General features: G+C 52.4%; 6 protein-coding genes across 6 annotated transcripts; 4 read left to right on the top strand and 2 right to left on the bottom strand.

Annotated features, from left to right (window-relative positions):
- Positions 1–9,328: 9,328 nt before the first annotated feature.
- On the bottom strand, positions 9,329–11,629 carry N7462_003904 (uncharacterized protein; the record flags this gene model as incomplete). The annotated part of the gene is made up of 1 exon (XM_057075630.1): positions 9,329–11,629. One exon carries the CDS (start codon positions 11,627–11,629, stop codon positions 9,329–9,331), a length of 2,301 nt encoding a protein of 766 aa, XP_056935135.1.
- Positions 11,630–14,508: 2,879 nt separating this feature from the next.
- N7462_003903 (uncharacterized protein) lies at positions 14,509–14,736 on the top strand (the record flags this gene model as incomplete). Its single annotated transcript, XM_057075629.1, has 1 exon — positions 14,509–14,736. The coding sequence occupies one exon, from the start codon at positions 14,509–14,511 to the stop codon at positions 14,734–14,736; it is 228 nt and encodes a 75-aa protein (XP_056935134.1).
- Positions 14,737–15,197: 461 nt separating this feature from the next.
- N7462_003902 (uncharacterized protein) lies at positions 15,198–15,524 on the top strand (the record flags this gene model as incomplete). The annotated part of the gene is made up of 1 exon (XM_057075628.1): positions 15,198–15,524. One exon carries the CDS (start codon positions 15,198–15,200, stop codon positions 15,522–15,524), a length of 327 nt encoding a protein of 108 aa, XP_056935133.1.
- Positions 15,525–17,712: 2,188 nt separating this feature from the next.
- On the bottom strand, positions 17,713–19,308 carry N7462_003901 (DHHC family palmitoyltransferase; the record flags this gene model as incomplete). The annotated part of the gene is made up of 5 exons (XM_057075627.1): positions 17,713–18,265; positions 18,324–18,364; positions 18,430–18,553; positions 18,610–19,105; positions 19,197–19,308. The coding sequence occupies 5 exons, from the start codon at positions 19,306–19,308 to the stop codon at positions 17,713–17,715; spliced, it is 1,326 nt and encodes a 441-aa protein (XP_056935132.1).
- Positions 19,309–20,892: 1,584 nt separating this feature from the next.
- On the top strand, positions 20,893–21,259 carry N7462_003900 (uncharacterized protein; the record flags this gene model as incomplete). Its single annotated transcript, XM_057075626.1, has 2 exons — positions 20,893–21,052; positions 21,084–21,259. The coding sequence occupies 2 exons, from the start codon at positions 20,893–20,895 to the stop codon at positions 21,257–21,259; spliced, it is 336 nt and encodes a 111-aa protein (XP_056935131.1).
- A 474-nt stretch (positions 21,260–21,733) lies between these two features.
- N7462_003899 (uncharacterized protein) lies at positions 21,734–22,210 on the top strand (the record flags this gene model as incomplete). Its single annotated transcript, XM_057075625.1, has 1 exon — positions 21,734–22,210. One exon carries the CDS (start codon positions 21,734–21,736, stop codon positions 22,208–22,210), a length of 477 nt encoding a protein of 158 aa, XP_056935130.1.
- Positions 22,211–23,719: the final 1,509 nt, after the last annotated feature.

Here is a 23,719-nt window from a genome sequence, read left to right as displayed (position 1 = left end):
TCCTGGGCCTCTCATGGGAGGGGAGGGGGATGGGAGACTCGACGCCAGGAACTCAGGGCTGAAAGTTGGGGCTAAGGCCTGCCGGTGCATGTCTCCAGCGCCCCCTTTTTTCTTTTTTCGTCTTTTTCTTTTTCTATTTCCATGCTTTTCATGCTTTTCCTGGTTTTTTTTTTTTTTTTTTTTTTTTTTTCTATTCCCTCTTTATTTCTTTTTCTTTGCTTCTCAGTCAGATGGGGCCGGTGAGAAGAGAAAAAGGAAAGGCGAGGCAGCAGGAGGAGAGAAACGGTGCCATTCCAAGCCCCGAATGCGATTGGCGTCTGGCTGATCGATGCAGGGTGCTGGGGGTCTGCGACTGTCCGTCGCGTTAAGCCGTACCCGCCCCAGTCCCACTGTGATGACTTTGGATGCATTTCTAGCTCTTTGTCTTTTTATCTTTTTATGTTCTTTCTTTTTCTTTTCTTTTTTTTTTGTTCGCTGCGATTTGATTTGGGCTGATCTCCGGAGTCCAACGAGTGCTCTCCTGCGGTACCGCAGACGTCCCTCTCTTGGACCCAAATCCTTCCGTCATCTGGACTTCGCCTCCCCCATCCACGCATCAGGGCCAATGATCGTCCCTAGGCCGGAGAGAAATTGGCAGCTCGTGCTCATCGGCCGATGCCCCACTGCATCTTGTCTACCGTGCTGCGGTCGCTTGCTCCCTGCGGGTCTGCGCTAGCTACGGGAGGGCATCCCCCCCCCCCCCAAAGTGTGCTCCACACATCCTTAGCTTTCTACGGCCGAACAGGAACGGACCAGAAACTCTGCTGGCTAGAGACACAAGACATTCGTATCCAGAAGAAATATCTCATAGAAATCCCCCTCCCCCCTAAAATGGAATCAACCAGAAAAAGAAATCAAAACTCAAGAGGGGAAACAATCGGGTCGGCCTATCCTTGATCTTCCACAAATCAGCGCTTGGCTGGAACGCAACCTGACAACCATCGTCCTTTACGGATGCCGCTGACAGCAGCTGCACCGAGAGGTGGTACCATTCCAGAAATGGTTTCACAGTTGGACCAGCGATGTGAACTCTGATGGGGTGGCTTGGAAGAGAGGGGAACCGAGGGCAAACCATAGACTAGTCTCCCAGTCTTGGGAGTTCCACCCAGAGGGAAAAGAGGGGCAGGCGAAAAACGAAATGCTTGCCCGTGGCACCTGGAGATGAGGATGGAAAGGGGGATGAAATGAAGTGAAAAAAAAAGCCCCCGGAACGGCGTCGGCGTCCCGAGATGCGTACGGAAGAAACGGCTCGACTGGCCTCCGTCTTTCCAAGCTTTACGATTTGTGCAATGGCCTGCACGTCCGGCATCCTGCCCGGGTCTTTTTCGGAATCTACTTGCTTCCAGACTTCAAGGAAAGGAGGGAATATCCTGGGATACACTGGGATACACTGGGATTTCCGGGGATATACTTCGGGCGGGACTGACCGGACGGGGAATCTTTCTCCCCTCCAACAAAACGGGTCAGAGTCAAACAAAGTAGAACGTACGGGCGGCCCCCAACACCCCTGGGCTGATCAACCGCTTATCCACGATCTTCCTCCCCCCGGTCTCACGTTCTATCGATCTGCCTGCTAAGAGTCTAAGAGTGCCACTACCGACTCCCGCCCCGGATCGACTAGGCGAGCAAGACAAGGACCGGGGACGGGGGGGGGGGGGGGAGGGAACGCGGGCGGGAGGAGTCCAGAACCTAGTCTTCCACCCCTGCCTCGGCCGACTTCTGCTTTATACCCCAACAGCTATTTGCTTGATACGCGAAGCCTCCTTGCCCAATCTAGAAAAGACAAAAGAGAAAAGAGGTACGGTCGCTGTGGTCCGGACTAGAGAACGATAACGCGTCCCAGTCTTGCCCTTGAGGTTACAGTGCTCGCAATACCCGACTTCGGCCGGCGTATACGGCCAAAAGTCAATTTACGAACTAACATACCAACATCTCCGAGGAGGCGCTTTTGGTGGCCGAAGCAGGACCAGGACTAATGTGGGAACCGGAATGGGATTGGGGAGCCCTGGAGGGGGTGGGAGGGAGGATGATGTAGAAGGGCGTTTTTCCCAGACAGTCCTAGTGCCCGACGGGAAGAAAGGGATGTGAGAGTTCTAGCGTTTTACGTTCATCCTGATAAAGTCATCTGTATTTGCTCCTTTTTCTCTCTTTTGTCTCCGTCGATCGGGATACGTCATGCGCTCGGAGCCAGCAGCCATGGCCTGTGCGCCGGTGGTGTTTGGATATGGGGCGGAGATCCACCTCTCCCACTCGTTTGAAGAAGGAGGATAAGGCTAGAGAAGCCCGGTGGACGACAAAGTGGAGAGGAGAGCAAGAATCATGAGCCCAAAAACAAATATATAATAAATAATCAAAAAAAGGAGGCGCTGGCTAGGGCCCCTACCATCAATCCCGTTCCATAGATGACATGCTGCCGAGACTTTGGTTGGAAGCATTAGGGTGGAGGGGGCCGTTGCCGCATATCCGCTACCCTGCCGCGTCTTCGAAGCCAACCGGACAAGGAAGGCCGATTCTGTATCTCCGTCCTCTCACAGCAGGTTCCAGGCTCGATTTTGAGGATCTGAAATCTGCGGTTCGACACCTCTTTCTCCCTTCCTTCCCTTTTCCGGTACGGATCGCTCCTGGACCATCTCCTCCAGATGGGGTTCGGTCGGAGGACAAGAAAGAAGGTAAAGAAATGATAATCATAATAATACTAATACTAATAATAATAATAACACCCAAGGAAAAGAAAATGAAATTTGGAAATGGAATTGGAAACAGTAATGAGCCCTCAAATGCCTCATTCTCCGCCACAGTCACGCCACAGTGATCGTGTCGACCATTAGTATTGAATGTTTGGAGGGTCCGGGCTCCGTGTTCTTTTCGTGGAGGACGCTGATACCCCTCGAACTATACAGCCTCGCCCACAGAGAGAACATGGATTTAGCTAGCACAGCCTATCTCCCATCCATCCCCTATCCTCAGGCCCCTTTTCTTCGCTAACTTCTACTCGCGGTCTTGAGCTCCTTTCCCCGGGCCCTGCACCTCTAGTTCGGTCAACACAGGCCACGTTGGAGGAGGCCCGGGAGTCGCGCCCTTGCGGCATGCAGATCGCGGAGGTCTCTCCTCTGTTCTCCGTCCTGCGAGCACGGCAGGCCAGCGGTCGGAGCGAAAGGTTCTCGTTGGCCGTGCGGCTCACAGATCTTATGTCGTCCAACGTCCCAAAACAAGCGAACCCACGGCCATCGATGGCTCGATAGACCCTCACGCGCGCGACGCCATGTAGAGACATTTACGGAGCATGATCACCCTTGACGAGCACATTGAGCAGATTCTCGCTAGGGCCGTCGTCATCGGTGCTGGCCCGTGCTACACGCGGTTGTGATGGGGGAGAGGGTCGGGGATTTAGCGGGCTGGTCAAACGGAGAAACCTGGAAAACCTGGTTTTGACTTTTTTTTTCGGATTCTGGTTTTTCTGGAGGAAGAGAGGGAGAGTCTCATATCTGAAACCACGAATTCGTCCCGAGGTCCATTCGTAATTGGGGGAGGTGATGGCTACGGGTCCATCACTTCTTATCCGCGGGGCCCATGTGGTGGTTATGCTTGACCGCGATATAGTTTTATGGTTTTCCTTCTCCGTGATGACGTCGGCTGTTCTGGCATCGAATGTTGATGGTTGACATTGGAGGTAGTATACTGCGGGACGGCATTCACTCCGTACCAAAGGCAGCATGTCTAGGCCTCTACACAACATGTAGTCCTGACTATGAGAAATAGAATTCCTCCGCATGGCTCCAGCCGCGTCACGTCCTGATAGCCAGGGGCCCTGACAGGCAACCCTGATTTAAAGTTGTCTTACCCTGGTCCGGCAACATCGTCCTCCCTGTCTAGCCTGGCACATCTCGCCCTGAGCGATCTACTTCAACGGTGTCCTACTTCTTTTCTTTTTTGATAGGCGCTCTTCCTCTAATTTTCGAACTTGGAGTCAAGAAGAGACTCGTGTTCTTTCCTCACTGCTCGGATCGTCCCTATAGACTAGCCAGGAATGAAGTCGCGCCGGCGGTTCCAGCTCCCAGGCTACGAAAGCATCCGGTGCAACAAAGCAGTCTCTTTGACTCGTGGAGACACATTCTCCGGGTAGGCGATCCCGGCTGGATCCTATCCTGGTTCCTTCTCTGTTCGACGTCACGCAGCGGCTCTTTCCGAAGGGAGACGCGCAATGGACCTCCCTTTCTCCCCCCTTTTCCGTGCATGATCACGGCCCTGACTGGTTGGCTCATGTTTGGTCGGTGGTTATTTTTTTCTTTCTTGTGATCCTCTTCGGGGACAACCCCACAACGCTCACGGGTCTCGCGGCCCCACCATCCGGCTCCGACGACCCACGAGCTGGCCACGATGTACCGAGACGCGATCGACTTTAGCGTGCCCTCGTTTACTGCTCTGTCCGCAGACGGGCGTCTCTCAACGGGACGCGAGGGAATAGGCGTACCACGGTCCAGAGAAGGCTCGATCTTGAATGGTCTCAGACCCAGTTGGTTCACCACCTTTTCTTCCCTTCCCCACTTAGGGCCGGGACCGCCGACGGTGGGGGAAGTTTATCGCCCCATTCCCTCATGACCTATCGAAGGATCAGTGTGCTCCGGCATGTGCTGGACAGCTTCGCCAAAAGCACCAAAGCCATGCCGAACATGTACCTCTGTTCCCTTCCCAGTGCTGTCCCGGGCTACAAAAGGGATGGGGGGGGGACGGAAAATTCATGCTTCATGTCAGATCTGATCCGCTTTGACCGACTCGTCGCTGTCTTGTCGGGCTGCTTGGGACACGGCGGTATGCACACCGATACTTTTTGACGACAAACTCCAAGCGGATTATCAAACCCAGTGTGAGCCATCCAGCGCCAGTCCGGCGTTAACCTGCAGCAGCGGGCACAGTAGCGTGTCGCGTGGCCGGAGCGAGTCACTTGTTTCAGAATCTCCAGCCCGATGCCAAATAAGAAAAAGGAAAAGAAAAAGCGAACCGGGAGAAGGGAGGGCCGCATCACAGACGCGAAAGGGCAAATCCAACGGCTGATCGCTGCAGCTCGACGATGGGGCCCGGCCCCCCGCTAGCCACACCGTTCCTCTTTGACGTTGTCCTCCAGTCTCTGTACGCAGTGTCGAGGCCGCTCCTCGGGTCCCTCGAAGCTGTTCTTCGAGCCCAGCCAACCTTTCCGTGTGACACGGGCTAACGGGTCAACGGGCCAACGGACCAACAGTGATTGTTCGAGGAGCAACCGTATACGAGGTCCCTTCTTCCAATCCCCCATCCTATCTCTCTTGTACCGAGGAAATTGCCTCTTGTGTAGGACTCTCCTTCCTGTCCCTGGTAAATATACAATTCCTTCACTCTGCGCCCCCTTCCATTGTCTGTTTCAAGGGCTCCCGCGGTTCTGGAGCTCGAGACTCCGTATAATTGGCGGTGGCCTCGCCTGGTTTCGCAACCAAAGTCAAATTAGATTAGCGTGAGCTTCGTCTATTCATTGCTCCACCGCTCCCTCGCGATGCCGATAGTAGCACACGATTCCACTGTGGGCTCCCGACAGACCAAAAGCAGGAGTCAATTTTTCCTTCAAAGAAAAAGAACAGAACGAAAAGTCTAAAAAATAAAAATAGAAAATAAAAAATAATTGAAACCCGCCCGGCCACGTCAAAAGAGCGGACGCAGGGGGGAGGAGAGGGAGGAGAGGAGAATTTAGCGCCCAAGAAACTCCAGCATCCAATAACCCCAGGCAAGCGGACGCCATGTGCGTCGACTGCCCGACGTTTCCGAACTCGCCACAACCCGGCCCATGCCAGAACCTGAGTCCGATTTGCCGCGGGACTTACTATATTCTGTCCCTGGATGAGGTTGGAGTGTTGGATGATGAGTGATGTGACACGAGACCCTACTCTATGAAGTTTTTCCCCCCCCATTTCTGGGGCTAATCAAGAAAGAAACAGCGCCTCCTGGACGAAGCCAAGCGGGAGGGAGGGGAGAGGGGAAGGGAAACTATTTTGAATGGCGGATGAGGCTTCCTACGAATTGCAATTTATCCGCTCGCCTTTCAAACAGGAACTTGCAATTTATATTGCACGTCACTGATTTCAAGGTTCTTGGTTTTTTTTTTTTTTTTTTTTTTTTTGGGGGGGGTAGTGATAGGCATTGCCCCCCGTTATTCTTTTGAGGGATTCTTTTGTTGGTTTCCGCCGGGGGGGGACTGTGGAGTGGGAGCTCGGGAAGAGTGATTTCCAGTAATACCGGCGTTCTCGACAAGCACAGTCCAAAGTCTGGTGGGGATGCAAAGAGGAGAGAGGTGTAGATAAACCGGGGAGCTAAAGAGACTCCCCGCGAACACGAAGACGTAAGTGGTGTTCGGCGAAGAGAGGGAGTTGCGCAATGCGCTAGTCCCGTGGCCTGATCTATGACATCGATACTACGTCCTATATGAGAGGATTCTATACTTGACCCGTGTCCTACTATGTATATACTCCGTACGTGTTGGGATTGATCAGTCACCAACCCAGCCAGGCGAGCAACAGCAGTGCCAATATTTCAATCGGTGCGTGGCAAGAGACATTCTCGTAATTGACGGTTCTGTGACTGCAAACTGCAACCTTGGGGCCGAGGGAAGAAGGATCGACTTGGGTACTTGACCACTGTCAAGGTGCTCTGTCTTGTTGCATAAAGAACTGGCTTGAGACGAAGCGGCCGATAAGCATGCTTCTGGGCGTGTTGTCATATCATTGATCGTTGACTAGATAGACTAGATGAACATAGCCCTGGACCGGGCGCTGGCTTTCGAATCTCGGAAAAAGGAAAGCGCCTGCCTCTTCCTCCAGCATGCCGTGTGAGTTTTGCCTCAGTTCAGCGTATCGCTGGCTTGAGGGGCGCAGATGGTACCACAGGGCACAGGTCGTTTACGTCGATGTTCCTCGATAGGCGGCATGAGACATGAGACATGCTCGCAAAAAAGGAAGAAAAATTGGCAAGAAACAGAAAAGAGGGGTTGCGTGGATTCTACTCTCCATCTTTGCACCGCGGTCTTTTGTTTGAGGGGCGCAGCTGGTTCTTTGTTCTTGGGAAATGAGATCCAATGATCGCCAGGACACTAGCTATTGTGGTTACATGGTTGGGTCAAGAAACGTGATGGCGTTAACTCGTTCGATGTGAGTGGTTTTGCATGATATGCGGGGGCTTTGATCCATGTTTCTTTTTTGGTGATAATAGTGGCGGAGAAAACTTGCATTAGAGAATATACTCCGTTCTTTGAGTATCACATTGCAGGCTGTGCTTCACGGCAGATGACGAAACGCAGAGACCTTGCTCATGCTCTGGATTAATTGGGTATTCTGCCTTGCGCTAATGCTGCTTGACAGTCATAAGGATAGATGACTTTCAAAAAGATGGCGAAAAGTGAATACAGAGCTGGGGGCATAATGACGTGTTGATAGCCTCAGTCCAATAGACTCTGCATTCGATATACTCTGCATTTCCGTGCATTACCCATAGCAAACTAGACTTGGATTTGAAATTGATGAGAATAGACCTTATACTCTCAGCAGTATGACAGTGTACCTGATAAAACGCCTCTTGAAGATTAATAATCATCATCATCAACAACACATTCACGAGATCCAGAACACAACGCAAAAGGCCCGCTGAAGGTCCGAGGCCAAAATTACATGGGTGCAATGGAAAAAAAACATGCCAACAAGCGCCAGGGCGGATTATCATCCATTTCAATTCTAGCAGTCTACGCTAGCAGGGTCTAGCTTCCTCCATTTGCTATCTCGTTCTCTCTGCCCCGTCTGTATCTCTGAGCCTCGACTCGCTTTTGAGATATTACCCCCTGCCAAAAGCAGACTTGATCGTATAATCAGCTTGGTAAGCTCAATCCTTCCGCATTCTCTCCTTCTTCTCACCGGAGCCTGGCTAGCAGTCCTCAGCTCGTTACCCCCTCCCTTCCTACAATATGGACACCCGACCCAGTCGATCATGTTGAGATTCCGACCACCGATGAACCCAAGCCTGTTCCGACCCAGAGGAAATGTTTGCTGGGACGTCTGTGGCGCCATCATTGCGCTTTCCCCTCATCGGGCCATTTACAATGGATGTACGGAGTACAGTTACCATCCTTCAGTCCTAGGTGGATTAATTAGATTAAATCCCATGTCAGTACATCCGGACAGTATTTGGAATATGGAAATTTTCACCCATAGTCCCCCTTATTCTCCTCGGCGTTCCCAATCCACCCTATTTTTTTTGTTTGCGGGCCATTTTCTGCTTTTTTGGCCCCCCGCATATTATGCCCATCCAATCTCGTAGTCTTGCTCCCTGTATGGAACTCGTGCCGTAGACTGTGCCCACTTGCATCTGGCCCCTCCCCCTAAACCCTTTCCAATGCATTTCCTGCTACCAATAGTCCCAGCCAAACCACCTTCTTCTTAAGGAATTCAGGCCAGGCGGTGCATCGTTGGCTCCAATTCTGGAGAGCGATTATGCAAGTGGGCGCAGTCAATGGGGCGTTTGGGAACGGTGGTTTAAACACCGAGGCAATTTCCGACAGGTAGGAGGCACAAAAATATAGTATGCCATACGTTGGACGAGATTGTTTCGTTGAAGTCTATACTCGTGTGTATGCGGTCAGCGACTTGTCTTGTATCTGTATACATTAAGTCATTGAGTCAGCATACTGTTGTGGAGATGAGGCAGAGCGACGAGTCACGTCAGATGAGAACAGTGGGTGCCGTAGGCAGATTTACAAGATAAGAGGGCGGAAACCTGAAAGAATACAGTAAAGGGAAAGCAATATAGAAACATCGGAAGGTTCCACTATAATTTGTGAACGAATATGCAGTCGTGTTGGCTCGGGAAGGCTCCCTCATTTGCTCGCATCCTTCAAGGCCGGATCGCAGGCGTGCCAAATGAGAAAATAACGGAGCTGTAGCTAGATGGTCTATCATACATGTCGAAGGAAACCCGAGGGAAATTGACGGGAAATAACAACAAAAGTACACATGGTCCCGCAGCGAGGGATCGAGGTGAGAGACACAGCTCTGGCTTTGAATGGGCAAAACGCTCGACTGCAGCATAGTCTCGCAGAGCATGGGAATCCAGATGACAGCCAACAGCCAACCCAGCAACCAACACCCAACACCAGCAAAGCCCTTTGGGCATACCTGAAAGAACAGATGGACCATGCCGCTCCTGCCCTCGCGTCCGCCGGATTCGGGGTTTCCCGGGGGGCCGCTATCTTGAAGGCCTCCCTCCCATTTTCAGAGCCAATTCACTACGCCGGCGCAGCAAAATGGTTCGCTTTGGGCCGTTCGGGCAATGGAGGGGAGTTGCTTGACGGGCGAGGTCGCATCGGCAGAGAACTGTTAGGCACTGGGAAAGGTGGCGGCTCAATCTTCTTCGGAGGCAACTGCTCGCGCGGGTACTCGCTCTGCCTCTTCTCTTTCTCTTCATCCTCTTCCTCATCTTCATCGTCACTAGAAGATTCTTCGCCGCGGTGACCATGTCGCTGGCTATCTTCAATGCGTTGACGCTTTTCGCGCATTTGCTCCTTGTGACGGATGTCTAAAGCAACATTGAGTGAGTCAATTGTGCCTTGATACCCAGCTTTCTCGATCTCCGGGTTGTTAGAATGCTTACCTCGTATCTCTTGTGTCTTTTCAGCGTATGCCTGGATTTCCTCCTTGTTCAAGACCCTCAAAACGATCACATAGTCCGACCGCTCCTCGTACCGCTCGTTCCCTGCATCCAAAGCCTCCGGGTTGACCAGCCGCCGGTCAATCTTGGTCCATCGTGCCCCCGGCGGGATGCCATTCTTGTTGGCATCTTTGAGAGGAGCCACGCCCTCTCGGATCGGGTTGGGCTCCTCCGGGAAGCTCTTGCGAGGAGGCTTGAGAATACTCTTCGGGGCTGCCTCGGGCTCCTTGGGAGCGGCGGGCTCAACAGCAACGGGTTTGCGCACGTCTTCTTTCATGTCAACAGGAGGAGAACGACGCTTGTCGGTGGAATGGCTATCTTCTAGCATCCTTTGGGAGCGAGAGCGGTGGTGTGAGCGATCGCGTGGGCGCCTTGATACGTGATCATCAGTGCTGCTGGTATCCGTACTGCTGTGTCGGCTCCGACGAGGTGCTGCGGACGGTTCACGCCGATATTTGCGAAGGTCATCATCATCCGAGTAGCTGTCATCATCACTCTCAGAGCGTCGCCCGCCATGTCGTCGTCGTGAACGGCTGCGGTGGCGGTGGGCATCGGCAGGTTCCAGATATAGCTGTTTGCTTCTTTCGGGGCCAGAGACAGCGCTGTCTGGGTTCTCACGAGAGAGCGGCTGAGCAGAATCATAGTCCCTATCATCCTCACGTGGGCGTCTCCGGTGGCGTCGGGTCGGTTGGTGATCGTAGTCTGACACATCAGAGTAACCACTGCCCAGAGCCGCGGTTCCGAGGCCTCCGAGAGCGAGAGCCCGCTCGCTCATCCCATTATGTCGTCGTGGGGACTGATCATCCGGATGGCGACGGTCTCCCTCTCGTCGGGGTCTACGGTGATGGCGGCGGCGGCGATGGTGAGCGTCGCTGTAGGAATCATAGCCATCTTCAGATTCACGGGGCAATGGCACTAGGGCACGATCATGTCCTCCTCGCGGTCGAGATGCATCCCGACGGTCATCGGCGTTGCGAGGAGGGACTCGAGGTCGACCTTCGCGATCCAGCTTGTCTAATCCTCTCGAAGTTGGAGGCGGCCCATGGTGGCGAGGATCTTTAGAGCGCCCCATCCACTGTGGAAGATCCTCCGCCAAGTTCATGCTCATGGGTCTCTCGATCGACGATCGGATTCCTGAATGACGTGGCTGGACGGGGTAGTCTCGATCAAACTGTTCTCGCGGAGTAGTGTAAGAATAGGCATCATAGTCATCAATATCGCCACCCTTCTTAAGCCCATCATATGGCGGGTATCGCCGCCGACCTGGCGGAGGATGAACGCGGTCCGCGCCGTGATGACGGCTCGTCCGGCGTCTCGCACCGTCCCGCGAATCCCGATGACCTGTGTCACTGGCGTAGTCGGTGCTGAATCCACGACGATGGTGGGAGCCAGAGTGCGCCGAGGCTGGCATGAGGTAGTGGTTCGAATCCGAGGGGAGGGGACTCGGAGAACGATTGCCTCGAGGGGAGCTGATCACTGGGCGCAAATGTGAAGAAGAGGAGGAAGCCACATTAATTACTGGGGGAGATCCGTATAAGTCCGTGCCAGAGGCAGTGTGGCTGCGATGTCTTGATTGAGGCTGGATAGCATATTCGGTCCTCTTTTTGGGCAAATGGCGCGAATCATGATACTTTTGTGTGGAAATAGGCTGGGCATCAATCGTGGAGCGGTGCCGGGGATGGTGGCGGTAGGTGCTGGAGTATCCAACATCCGAGGGGTAGTAATAAGGGTCGTCATATTCATGACGAAATCGTGGTGCCTCGTAAGGGTCGACTGATGATGCCAACTGCACCATCCCGGTCGACGCTCGTGGGCCAGCCACGAGATGTCGTCCACCAGTAGGCGATAAGTTGCGGTGGTGACTTGAGAAGCCCATCATGCCTGGATGATTTCACAACGCACCAACGGTGGGCGTCAGCGTCCAACGTCGAGGTAGACGTTGGGAGCGAGAGGTTCGACGAAGGCGCTGTACGGTCGCAAGTGTAAGGAGGGGCAGCACTTCAAGGAGATCCGGCGCGATCAGTAAGGGGATGACCCACCAAGCGTGGCAGCTATTGAAGTGGTTTGTAAATTTTTTGCCCGTGGGATTTTCTAGAGTATATCCCTTGATTCCAGAAGTTAAAAAGAAAAAAAAGTTCGAGTCCACACGGAATCAAGAAACAAACACGGCTGAAGCCAAGGAAATTGGAGGGGTTTGATTGATCAATTCGACACCGGCGAAGTGAGGCCAGTGGGGATGCGGAACCCAACTGGATGCCCAAAGGTCGCAAGCAGTTGAAACAAAAGACGCGAAGGAGAGGAAGTGTGGATGGAGAGTGGATGGGATGTGGATGGAGGGAATGACGCAAAAGTGGGCACTCACGATGACAAAGGCGGAGGGTCCTGATTATGTACGATTATGCCGGTGATTATGTGTCGAGGATTCAGCCTGAGGCGAGGGTGGAATCCCCAGCGCGCTGGACTGCTGGACGAGGCCTGCCTCCTCCGCTCTCTCCCGCTCACACCCCCTCGACCTGACACCCTCCACCTGCGACTGTCTATGATCGCCTATTTCCCGGTCTATCCGTGGGTCTCTTGACCCGTGTTCCAACTCTTGCTCATGCATCGAATCCCGTGTTCCCCTCCATGGGCGCTCCGTCGGGCGGCACGACCCGTGGACCAGCAATGTCTGGAACATCTGGAGCCGTGATTGAAACCGTGGATCGGAGATGCTCTCTTTCAACGTCCGGAAACTGCAATGGATTTGATATCCACCATGGACAAACGTGCCATGCAACTACAACATGGGATGTCTGAATTCCCGGGGCCGATGCGGAGCAGAATGGCCACGCTTGGCAGCTTGAGGATGCCGCTCATCCTTGATGCCCGATATAGTAGACAGTCTAGACAAAACTCAATGGCCTGAGTGAGAGAAACAGTCTCATGATCCGATCTTCGTCTCTTACCGGCTTCTCACTACGGCCATCCCCTCGTCCGTCATAGTTAAGCCCATTCGCTCGGCGGTCAGCCCTTGCGGCTCCAGGGCGCAGAGGGCGTCGAGAGGGGCCCCACTTGCCCTTGACTACTTGCGCCCGGGTGCGCACCAACTGGGGAAAGTTCCGCCGGGGCGTGACCTCGCCGTTAGCATTTCCATCTCGCTTCAGGCAAGGTTTATCCCCTACGCACTATCTTCAGCTTCATCCGACATTAACACAGGTGGATTAGGGCGGATCCCGTCGTGATTCATCCGATCTGAAGCATGCAACTCGGATAGCTGTTCAAAACATCATAGCATCATACGGTGGGATTCTACTGTCGATTGTTTGAGCCATTTGGGACAGTCGTCAAACATGCTAAATGAATCCCAAGTCAAGATGGAGGGGCAATCGAGGGGCAGGGGCAGGGGCAGGATGATTGGATCGCTCGAACAGCATCTTCCGCGGCCCTAAGGTCCCCGCGTCTTGTGATGGCCTCAATACTCCGGACCGCAGTGCTCCATGGCTCATGGTCCATGCTCTGCTCCCGTCATCCGAGCGCCGTCGATTTGGAAACCAACGAACAACAATGTACCTAGGGAATATGAAAACATGGACACACGAGAAAACCCCGGCCTATTATCTAGAAACCCACAGTCGAGGCGGCTTTTGCCTTCCTTTGCACCATCGATTGACTTGCACAGCCGCAGAAAACAGGGCGTGGCAATCCTTCCACAGATCTTCTCCCCCTCCTTCTAGCGTACGATCTAGATCTATCAATATTTTTCAAATGCACCTCAATTGGTTACAATGCTATTGCATCCCCCTTGTCCCAGCCTACCTAGGGGGACCCCTTCGCATGCTTCTGATACCCGATACCCTGGTTAGGACCCGGGCTTCCGCGTGCCAGGGTACCGATAACCCCTTGCACATACTTCGGCAATTCACTAATCCAGATCATCAAGATACCACCCGCTCTCGACACAATTTCTGGCGACGTCAGTGGAGGTTTTTCCCTCCGTTTACACCCCCACTAACGCCCGCTGTTCCACAGTTGCCCACCCCGCTTTCAATACTACAGTATTTGACTCCATCCGCAGTCCTGGTTTTGTATCATCATCGTCGCCAGACACCCGGAACACCGGGAGGCACCTCCCGACGACCCACAATGCACCGCAATTCATACCCCACCAGGCTTCCAGAAGGGTTAACCAGATGGAGAGCAAAGTCAGACAGGTAGGGAGGGCGCGTGGCCTCTCGCCCTCCCGCCAGCCCGCGCCCCATTCCCTTGCCAAAAGCCCCGTACCTGCGCCCCCAGCAGAACCACCCATCAGCCTACCAGAAGCCCTACATTCCCCCAAGAATCGCACCCGTGCTTCATCTCCTCGACGACGTTCTGTCCTCGTTTCAACCGATCTATGCTAATCAGCCCCTCATTCGCCCTTTCCATTCGCCGTGCATTTCCCCTCCCCTCTCTCCCGCCCCGGGCCACTAAACCCCCTTTAGCCCAGTCCCTAGCCCTGCACCCGACCCGCGCGGCTCGCTCACGGGGGGCGCCGGTGCATCGCATGCACGCATGCAACAGGACCTTGCTCTACATAGCTCGACCCGAGACAGTGAGCGCCGGACGGGCCCGTGATTGGCCGTCCGATTTGAGGCCGCGATCAACCAGCCAGGAAAGCAGCAATCCTCCATCCATATGGGCAAAGCGCAAAGTAGCTGCTGTGCAGCCCGGATCTGCCCGATCAAACTGTCATGCCTTGATGCTCGCAACTCCCTCCTATTCCGGGTTTGCACCCAGGTGATGCCGCCCGTTACCCCCGCGAAAAACTTTGCGCGACATCTATTGAATGTCCTCGCCGCCCTGGGTGCGGAGCCTGGTGCCGGGTGGAATCTCGCTATACAGGTTGCGGTATTTTTTTTCTTTCTAGAAGGCGTCTGGCTGGTTCCAACTGGCTGGATGGATGTTCGTGCCGCCGCTTCGGTGGTCCGAAAGGCTGATTATGAAGAGGGCGTGATCGTTCCTGGTTAATTTTTAATTCCAAATCTGGTTCTTAACCTCGCCCTTCGCCCTGTTAGGGATCGAATTGCCTGGTATGCTGTGGCTATGATATGGGTGTGGTCAATTGATATTGGCTCTCAATTTGATTTGTGCCCGAGGAGGGTGAATGAGGGTTAGAGGCATATGTATCGACGTGGGAGAAAGAAAGACGTCGATGTCGTCGACGGCCTCTATAAAGCCTCGACTACGGTACAGTTCTCCGACTTTTTCTTCGGCAGATCCAGAATTCAAGTTAAAGACGCGCCGAATAAACAGTCCAGAGTTGATTCTGTCTTCAAGTGACAATTAATAACGACGAGTTTGCCTCACATTCAGTGCGCATCGAATCCCAGACGCTACAGTCTTATATATCCATATCAAAACAAATCGTCTCTTCTTCTCCAAAGGAAGCATACATTCCATTTGCAGCTTCCAGCCCTCTATACAGAAAGATGTCTCTTGGTCCAATCTCCCCTGCAGGAACCGTTTTCGCGCGGCCAGAAGCCTCGCTTCGCCCCTTCGCCAACTCGCAGCATGACCAGGCCATCGAAATTATCGATGTCAAAATGTCGAACGAACATCAAGTTCACTCCAACGCATCGCCTCCGGTCTACAGCGCTACGCCTCTGGGCTTTGGCGCGAGCGGTACACCGGTCCAGAGCTCAGTGTGGTGGGTGTGCTGCCACTGTTCAAATATGGTCAATCCCATACTAGCCGACGAACGATGCCCGATCTGCGGACACTGTCGGGGTGCCTGCTGCGGCACAGTTACTGTTTAGTTTGCGGTGCCCTTGCTGCTTCATTTTGAGGATTCTTTTTTTGATTCTCTGCATGCGCTGCGTAGAGAAGCAAGGTGCTTGGCTGTTTCTTGATTCGGCTTTGGGCATCTTGGGAGTTTGGCTTGCAGGGTTATTGGCTCCCGGGGCGTTGGTATTTGATATTACCAACATGGCACTAGGTGTTTATTGCGGGTGTCTCGAGGCGTGGAGCTTGGATTACTTCTGGGAAATACCTGGGTTGGAGCACAGATATATATCTCGGGCTAAATTTTGTTTTCGGGAGATTGCCCCCGTAATTTTTTTTTTGGTTTCAATATAACTAGCTTTAAATTATGTTGCGCTTCGAATTACTCGGTAAGCTCTTTTGTATAAGTCCCTTAGATATGACGCATGACCTTTCAGGCGCTGTGCTACAGTAATGGATGAGTGTGAGATCGTGATTTTTGATGGGTTCTATCGTTGAAATAACCTCACAGCCTAGGCATTATATAACCCCTTGGATAAGGAATTGCTCACAGATTGACATTATTGAGCGAATCTACGAATATATCTACTTCCCAGTTTATTTACTCGACACCTGCCCATATTTCTCCCTCTCGCCCCCCCCCCCTGCAGAATGGAATGAAACATATCTCTGTTTCTTCTGTATAAAAGAGGAAAGAATATCATCTCAATTTAAGCTTCAATTAGTGATGAGTCGTGCCACGTGGTGCACCCAAGTCGCGTGCTTTTAGCACGAGAGAAGTGAGAGAAAACAACGGAGGATCTTCTGAAACATACCACCGAGGAAGGGTCCATTGATCATATTGTCTTGAAGGCCTTGCAATGAAGCTCTGTTGAATTAGCTAAGTGAGGGTGAATTTATCCCCTATGAGAAATTACTTGCAGATCCCGTCTTCGGTGCTATCTCAGTGGGCAAATATGCCGTAAAATGAATGGCCTCAACGCGCCTCCAAGTACCTTGACTGCCACGACTAAGAGCCAGAGGCTGGTCTATTTGGCTGTCGTTAGGTATTATAGGCGACTTCAAAGGACTCACGAGAACACTCAGGATATCTTTTTCAGCAATTAAGGTAAATGTGATTTCGCTTAGACTCGAGGTGTGTGGGTGGTTCAAGGAACCCCGAAATGAGAGGAAGTATAGACTATTGCAGGATGACAGATTTCAGGTCTGCTATATTTAGTATTACATAGTCATTCTTCATAGAAAGACTTCCTACTTGACATTTTTACAAATTGACCTTTGGCTGGTGTCCATTGAAACTTCGGAGCGTTGATGCTCCACGGGCAGATGCCATCTAACATATAATCATTATCATAGTATCATCTCAGCGCCCGAGATGATATGATCACGCCTTCGTGGTCTAGTTGGTTATGACGTCGGTCTCATATTCACTTATGACGTCCCTGGTAAACAGGGTTGCTATCCGAAGGTCTCCAGTTCGAACCTGGACGAGGGCATATTTTTTTTCTCCTAGTCTTGGCCTTGTTTATACAAGGCCATCCAAGGGGTTAACCTGGGCGATAACGATATCTTTTTTTCTTTTCTTTTCTTTTCTTGCTTTTTCTTTTCTTTCTTCCATGTCATTCAGCGCTGATTTTCGATCTGGCTAGGCTGCGTGGAGATGCATGGCCAGAATGTGGGGTCCGGATAGGAATAGTAATCCGACCATAATCATAATAATTAATGTCGACCACAATTTCTCGTGTTGCTTGTCTCACTCTGTTTCCAAGACATCGGCCCGTAAGATGGCCATTCTTGGACTTCGTCCGATACGAGGTACAATCGGTATTCTGATGATAGAATGCATTGTTGGCAGAAGCAGTGTTCCTCGCCCGGTTCTATTCTTGTCGAGTTGGTATGGCCCCAATCTGGACAGGTCCACTCAAGAGTCGATCGTCCGGCGCTTCCAAGCTTGTACATAAACATGTTGCATTCTGTGCCACTCCCAACCCCTGGCCAACTCTCAGCCCTACGCATGGGGCGCAAGCGTGATGATCTGCATGGCGCTGGCAAGCCCCCATCACAAACAAGGATACGAGACGAAGATCAAGAGGAGAGGGGGGCCAACTCTTTGACAAGAATAATGGACTGAATATCATCTAATGCATTTCTGGAAATATTTGGGGGCGTTTATTTCTATTTCTGGACCCATCATCTGCACGGGTTCATCGGCCCCCAAGGGTGTTATCTTCCATGGTTCCCGCCGCGGCTATGCCGTGCAGACTGGGGCCGGGACGCCGATCCATTTTGTGGCTCGGGGGTCGGTGCCAAGCCGGCCTCCTGCTTCAACCGGGTCACTACAGGACCCAGGGAGAAAGCGCTTTCTGCGCTTCTGTGATCGGCACACGGGCTTTGCTTGAATGGGAGGAGCCACTCGCCAACAGTGTAGCCCATGACCTGCTGGAGGTTTTTGAGGCCGCTACCGAGGCTGAAGGGGTTCTCGCCGGGAAGAGTATGGAGGATGGCGAAGACGTGACGCTCCTCCGTGGACGGGTCGGTGGTTTGGGGTTGATCAGCAGGCGCGGGTGGCTGTGGTGGGAAGGACACCATGCGAAAAGTAGGAGCCCAGGGGGAATCTGTTGCCCAGAGTCGGTCCAACATATGCTCGGGGACTCGGATGGCGAGCGTCCAGACGACGGATCGGCGGTTAAGATTTTCAATGGTGGTGAGATTAAGTATAGCCAATTGAATGGAACTTAGAGTCATGCCAGAAGAGAAAAATCCAAACAAGGCGCTCCTGGTAAAGAGTTAGACAACCGAGGCCATTTCCACCGTGAAACAGATAGCACACTTACAGCCCAATGCAAACACACCAGTGGGGACTGATTTTGCCATTCTATAGGAGGATCGGTCAGAGACTTCGGTTGTTGAATTCAATCCCAATCATCGGCTTTTACTCACATGGCGATTTGCCTCGGCCGTGACATATGCCGCAACGATCAAGCTGTATGTACAGAAAATCATTGTATAGGTGACAAACTGTATGAAGAATTTGAATGAGGTCTCTGACACCACACCTCCAACCCTAAATCCAGTCAGCTAACTCAGGTTCCCTGAATTTCTTGCATTGAGCCCACGTACCAAGGACAAAAATGGTCCATCTTGCGCACACAGCGATCAACCTCACGGCAGTGGTGCGCGCGATCAGTCTTAAATTGACAACAGGTAGAGCAATATGCTGGACGGCCATCTTCCTGGCACACAAAAACATCCTTGGTATAGAAGCTTTCCAGCCCTGCTGAGTCTAGCTGAAAGGCTCCTCCTCCCGCACGGCTATCCACCCCCATTTCAAGGTCAGCTTCCAACTGACCGGCCTTTTCTGCCTCCTTTTTTGTGCGGCTCATCCGGCGACGGCGTTTTCCATGCTTGTGCTCGGGGTCCTGCGAAGCGGCATCGGCCTGGGCACGTTGGGCACCGAGAGGGAGATATCCAGGGTTCCATAGAACATTATAGAGAAGTCGAGCATAAGTCACAAATAATGGAATTAGGAGAAGGTAATAGATGGTGAGAATTGCGGCGCCAGCGCCGACTCGCGGGCTCCGTTGGTAGGAAGGGAGCGGGTGAATGAGATAGTCAACTGGGACGGGCCGGGCATGGCAAAGTCAATATTGAGAATGACGGGGCCAGAGTAGCAACAACCAAAGGACCCAATAGGAAAAATCACTCACTGCATATTGGTTTTGTAACCGCATAAGATGCGTAGAAGACGACGCCGAGCAAGACGGGCGGGATGACCCTGGAGACGGCGAGGTTGACGCGCTTCTGCGCGTTGGTCGCCATGAAAGGACCAAAGAATAGTTCTGCCTCACCAGACGCCTAATATTGAATACATGAAGGCAGCGTAGAAATGTCACAAAGCCGAATAATACTGGAAGTGAGTAGGCAGCGTCAATCCCAAGAAGCAAGTTGGTGGTGACGGGCGGGAGAGTTCCCAGTGCTGTCCTGACGTAATCTGCAATCTGCCCGCGCCGGGCGACGCGCTTTCCCAACTGTTGGTTGTTCACCAGCTCCCCTATTGGCTTGACTGGGCCTCACGGGGTTTAACGGGTGCTCAGGGGGCTTTGATGTGCTCCCCGTCAACAAGGCCCTCGGGCACTACTACATCTTCACAACCTCAAAACAGGCGGGGCACCTTGGATGGAATTCGTTCCTGTTGCCTGTGTATAATTCAGAACTTTCATTTGAAAGAAAATTAATTATTATTATATTTGAGGGGGAAAAAGTGAAAAAAAAAAAAAATAATAATAATAAAAACTCATAATGGGTTAGTGAGCGGTAGATAGAGAGAATCACGGTCGGATCGCTCTGGCTGAATAATGATGACATCTCTGATTGCACACTGGTGATGGCGGTGGAGTGGGCGGAAGAAGTCCTCAAGTGAGGCTGTAGAGGCTAGGATGGATCGGAAATGTGGATTGGCTGCAAGGCAGTTTGCTTAGAAATGAACGATGGGGGCTCTTAGAAATCCAAAGGTAAAACGACTATGAAACCAACACGAACGCGTTGCATGGCAGGGGAGGAGATAGTGGTAATCCACTGTTCAGCTCGTCCTCAGGAGCGAATGTTAAGATAGCTAGCCCGGACCACCAGGGTGAAACGAGGGATCGCCCAGAGGGTGAAAGGGAGGGTGACCGACATGCAAGTGGTTTCCAGCGCATCATCTCAGCCGATGCTTCAGCTCGATGACCCTGGTGAACTGGATCCCAGTTCTTCAAGGAGAGCTGCAGTCAGTCTTCAGTAGGAGTTTAGCAAGCCGGAACTAGAAGAATTAAAGCCCAAGAAGTGTCAGATTACTATGAAATTTCACAATCTTTCATAATGACAGAAATATGATGCATAACCGAACAGGAGAATCATTGCAAGTTCTCGGTAGGTTCCTTATGGAATCTCCTCTTGGGCGGCTTTGAGTAGGTCTTTGTCTTTGGTTAGATCACGGTAAAAGAACTATAGATCTATATAATCAGCATATTCTTGGATGGGAAACCGGGAAGAACTGAAACTGTAGTTATGAATTGACCAGGTTGCAATCAGAAAGAGAGTCATGAGGAAACATAACAAGGCTTCGATGATCAGACTCGAAAGAGGGCAAGGAGGTATCAAGAAACCAACATTTTTCCAGAGAACAGATTAGGTCGAACCACGAACCGTGATCGCAGATTCACAGATCACGTTTGGACTCGATGACTGAAAGCCCAGGCAACAGTGGGCTTGGCGCGGGCACCTGACGACCGATGACTCCTTCCATGGAGTCACTGCCTGCACGAAGTGGAGATTCTTTCCTTCCTCAGGGCGCAAGGCATCACCGGGGTGAAATGCGAAGTGCAGCGATTCGCGAATAATGGCGGGCACAAAACGCGTCTCGACATGTCGACCGTGAACGGTGACCGCCGGTTGGCACGCCCGAGAACCTGCCAAAGCCTCCGAACACCTCTGATCAACCCGGGTAAGACGACGACAGAAAACGGTGTGCAAGCTGGGCCAGCCTGGCTTGACCAGCCCAAAATCGATCCGAAAGGGAAGGAGAGTGGGTCCCTCACACGCTCGACTTCGACCAGAAAATGAAGAAAAAGAAAAGAAAGCGAACGGCCTGAGTCAAACGAAGTACCGCAATGATTCATCCTCGAGTTCCTGGCCGCGATTTGCTCGACTAGGCCTAGCTGGGCGTAGCCCGCTAGGCTCCGGCTGCGAAGCCACTGCTCTGGAGCGCTGGGAGCCCATCACCCCGGGTTAAGGGCGTCTAGTGCTTTGGGGTCCGCCCCAAAAGTCCCCATTTTTAATTCTGATTTTCTGGCATTTCGAGGCTCCAACCCGGGTAGCCTCTATACCCGATATGGAAGGGAAAGGGTGCCTGGCTGATACTGGGCTCGCAGAAGCCACAATTGATGCCTGCTACTTCAGTCCAGAACGTCACTGGTCCTGCTTTGTTCCAGTCGCGCTGCAAATACAAATAGATCGGTGTCAGGCTCTTTGGGATTCTTCAATTCACAGCCATCCAGACTTTCAATCACTGTCTATCCAAGTTAAACCCTGTTACATATCCACTAGATCCTGATCTCGCTCACGGTCTAAACACTCATCAAGCTCGTCTGAAGATTATTCGGATCTTCGCTTGCACATCCCCTCTCGCTATTGCTAGATAGCAACCCCCCTCCGCACAATCTTACCTCGACTGCCACCTCTCCAGCTCTCTTACCACCTCGCAACCATGTCGTCAACTGTCTGGTACTGCTGCGAGTGCAACTTCGGACCCCACAACTCTGACCTCTACGACGCCTGCATCAGCTGCGGAAGAGAGCACTGCTATCGATGCGTTGAGGAAAAGGTCATCGGCAGCAACTACGCCCACTCCCACAGCAACGCCCACGCCAGTCATGGCACCTCGGCGTACCCATCTGCCGTCGCCGGCCACACTGCAGGCATGCTCTCTCTCGAGGCCACCCCCGAGGCCATCACGCCCGTGAAGCCCATGAGCCTGGGAACCGATCTCGCCAGTATCCGCAACCTATCCCGACCTAAGCAGGCGACCTCTGCCTCGCCGTTCAATGGCCCAGTGCCAGTATACGGGCACACCTACATGTACATCTGTTGCAGGTGCAATGATGGCCCCAAGGTCTTCGAAGTGCAACCAAAATGCATCGTCTGTGATCACCAGGCCTGCGGTACATGCACCCATATCAAATGAGTTTTTTCTCTGTGTTTCCACGTCTTGCGGGCCGAGACAGGAACTGAGAAGTTGCCACGAACTGCAATGATACACTATCGAGACCTCTTTTTTTTTCCTTTTTGCGCAGTCTGCGTTCCTGATCTGTTCTTTTTTTTGGATTGGATCGTCTATTGGGCTCTGATATTTCCTTGATACATGGGAAGCGGGTATAATGATGCATAGCGCCAGGGTGTATTTCTTATTTTTTTTTGTCTTTTTCTTGCTCTTCTTTCATCTGCTTTTTTCTCATCTCCATTTTCTGCTGTTTAACGTGCTTTGATGATTAGATGATTTTTAGAGACGCGAGTTGTATACTTCCTGTTGCTTAATTTAGTTAGTCTGCTGAGCTAAGCCGGGGCGGGTCTCTGGAAGTCTGCCTTGCGCCATGCCAGTCACAATCGAATTGGATCATTCTACATTCTCACCATTGGGCCCTTCGTATTCCCTCCTTTCTATTTTCTCTACAGTCTCTAATCTTGTAATCTTGTTTCCAATCATCAGCCTTGTCGCGTAATCCTTCAGGAAGAAAGTAGGGGGGGGCCGGAGACTCTTCACAGGCGGTTACTCCTTGCGGTCTCCGAACAGCCTGAGGATCCAGGGCAACCAACGCACCCACGCATGGCGGGATACGAAACAGGTCTCCGAGTGATCACCATGGATTCCTCGTCGATCCATCGAGTCCGCGGAGCACCGTGGTGCGCCCATGTTGGCTGCTAATGCACCCCCCAAGCCCGCCAACCCCTATGCCCCGAGAGCGGGTCATCCTGTTCGTGAGGTTCCCGTTGAGCCTCCCGGGGCTCTTGGGGGGGCAAGTCCCCGCCAATGGGGGCTCGGGCTGTGACGCGCGGGGCGTCTGCACCTTGCGCCCGGCTTTGGCGACTTGGTTGGACCCAAAGACTGGTTCCACTCCAAGACCGCTACTTGGCCCTGCATTTTGTACTGGCTAGCCCTATGTGCCTGAGTAAAGAAGCGGTGCGACAAGGTTAAAGCCTAGCCCTAGCGGTCCTTGTTTGCATGGTGACTCAACGTCTTGAATGCTGCCGAGCCCTCCTCCATTGATTCATACGTAGATCCATACATCTGCGGATCCTGACTCGACATCAGGGTTCTCCGGACGAAGTACAGCATCTACTTTAGCACCCCTTGACCAAATTACAATAGAGTCGTAACCCACTTGACAATCAATAGAACCCTTTTCTCACAGAGAGAGCGAGGATCGTCTTGGTAAATTTTATTCAAAAAATAAATCAAATATCACAAATCAAAAACCATCAATCAAAAACGAGTGACTCTGCACGATTACACGCATCCATCCAATCGAAACCCGTCCTGCTGGTTCGTTCGATGCGATTCTTTCTCTCCGCCCCCAATTTCACCCAGACAAACCAACACGATCAGCTATCCAGGTCTTGAGAATCCAGAATACGCATTCTCAGCCCCGCCCGCATTCTCGAAAGTAGCGGGGACCTAAAACGATCCCGCAAGCCC

This window comes from Penicillium macrosclerotiorum, assembly GCF_028827735.1.
Source record: "Penicillium macrosclerotiorum strain IBT 26536 chromosome Unknown utg000003l_segment0_segment0, whole genome shotgun sequence".
NCBI classification, from domain to species: Eukaryota; Fungi; Ascomycota; class Eurotiomycetes; order Eurotiales; family Aspergillaceae; genus Penicillium; species Penicillium macrosclerotiorum.
The sequence above is the reverse complement of the archived record's forward strand: the minus strand, read 5'-3'. Positions and strand labels throughout refer to the sequence as shown.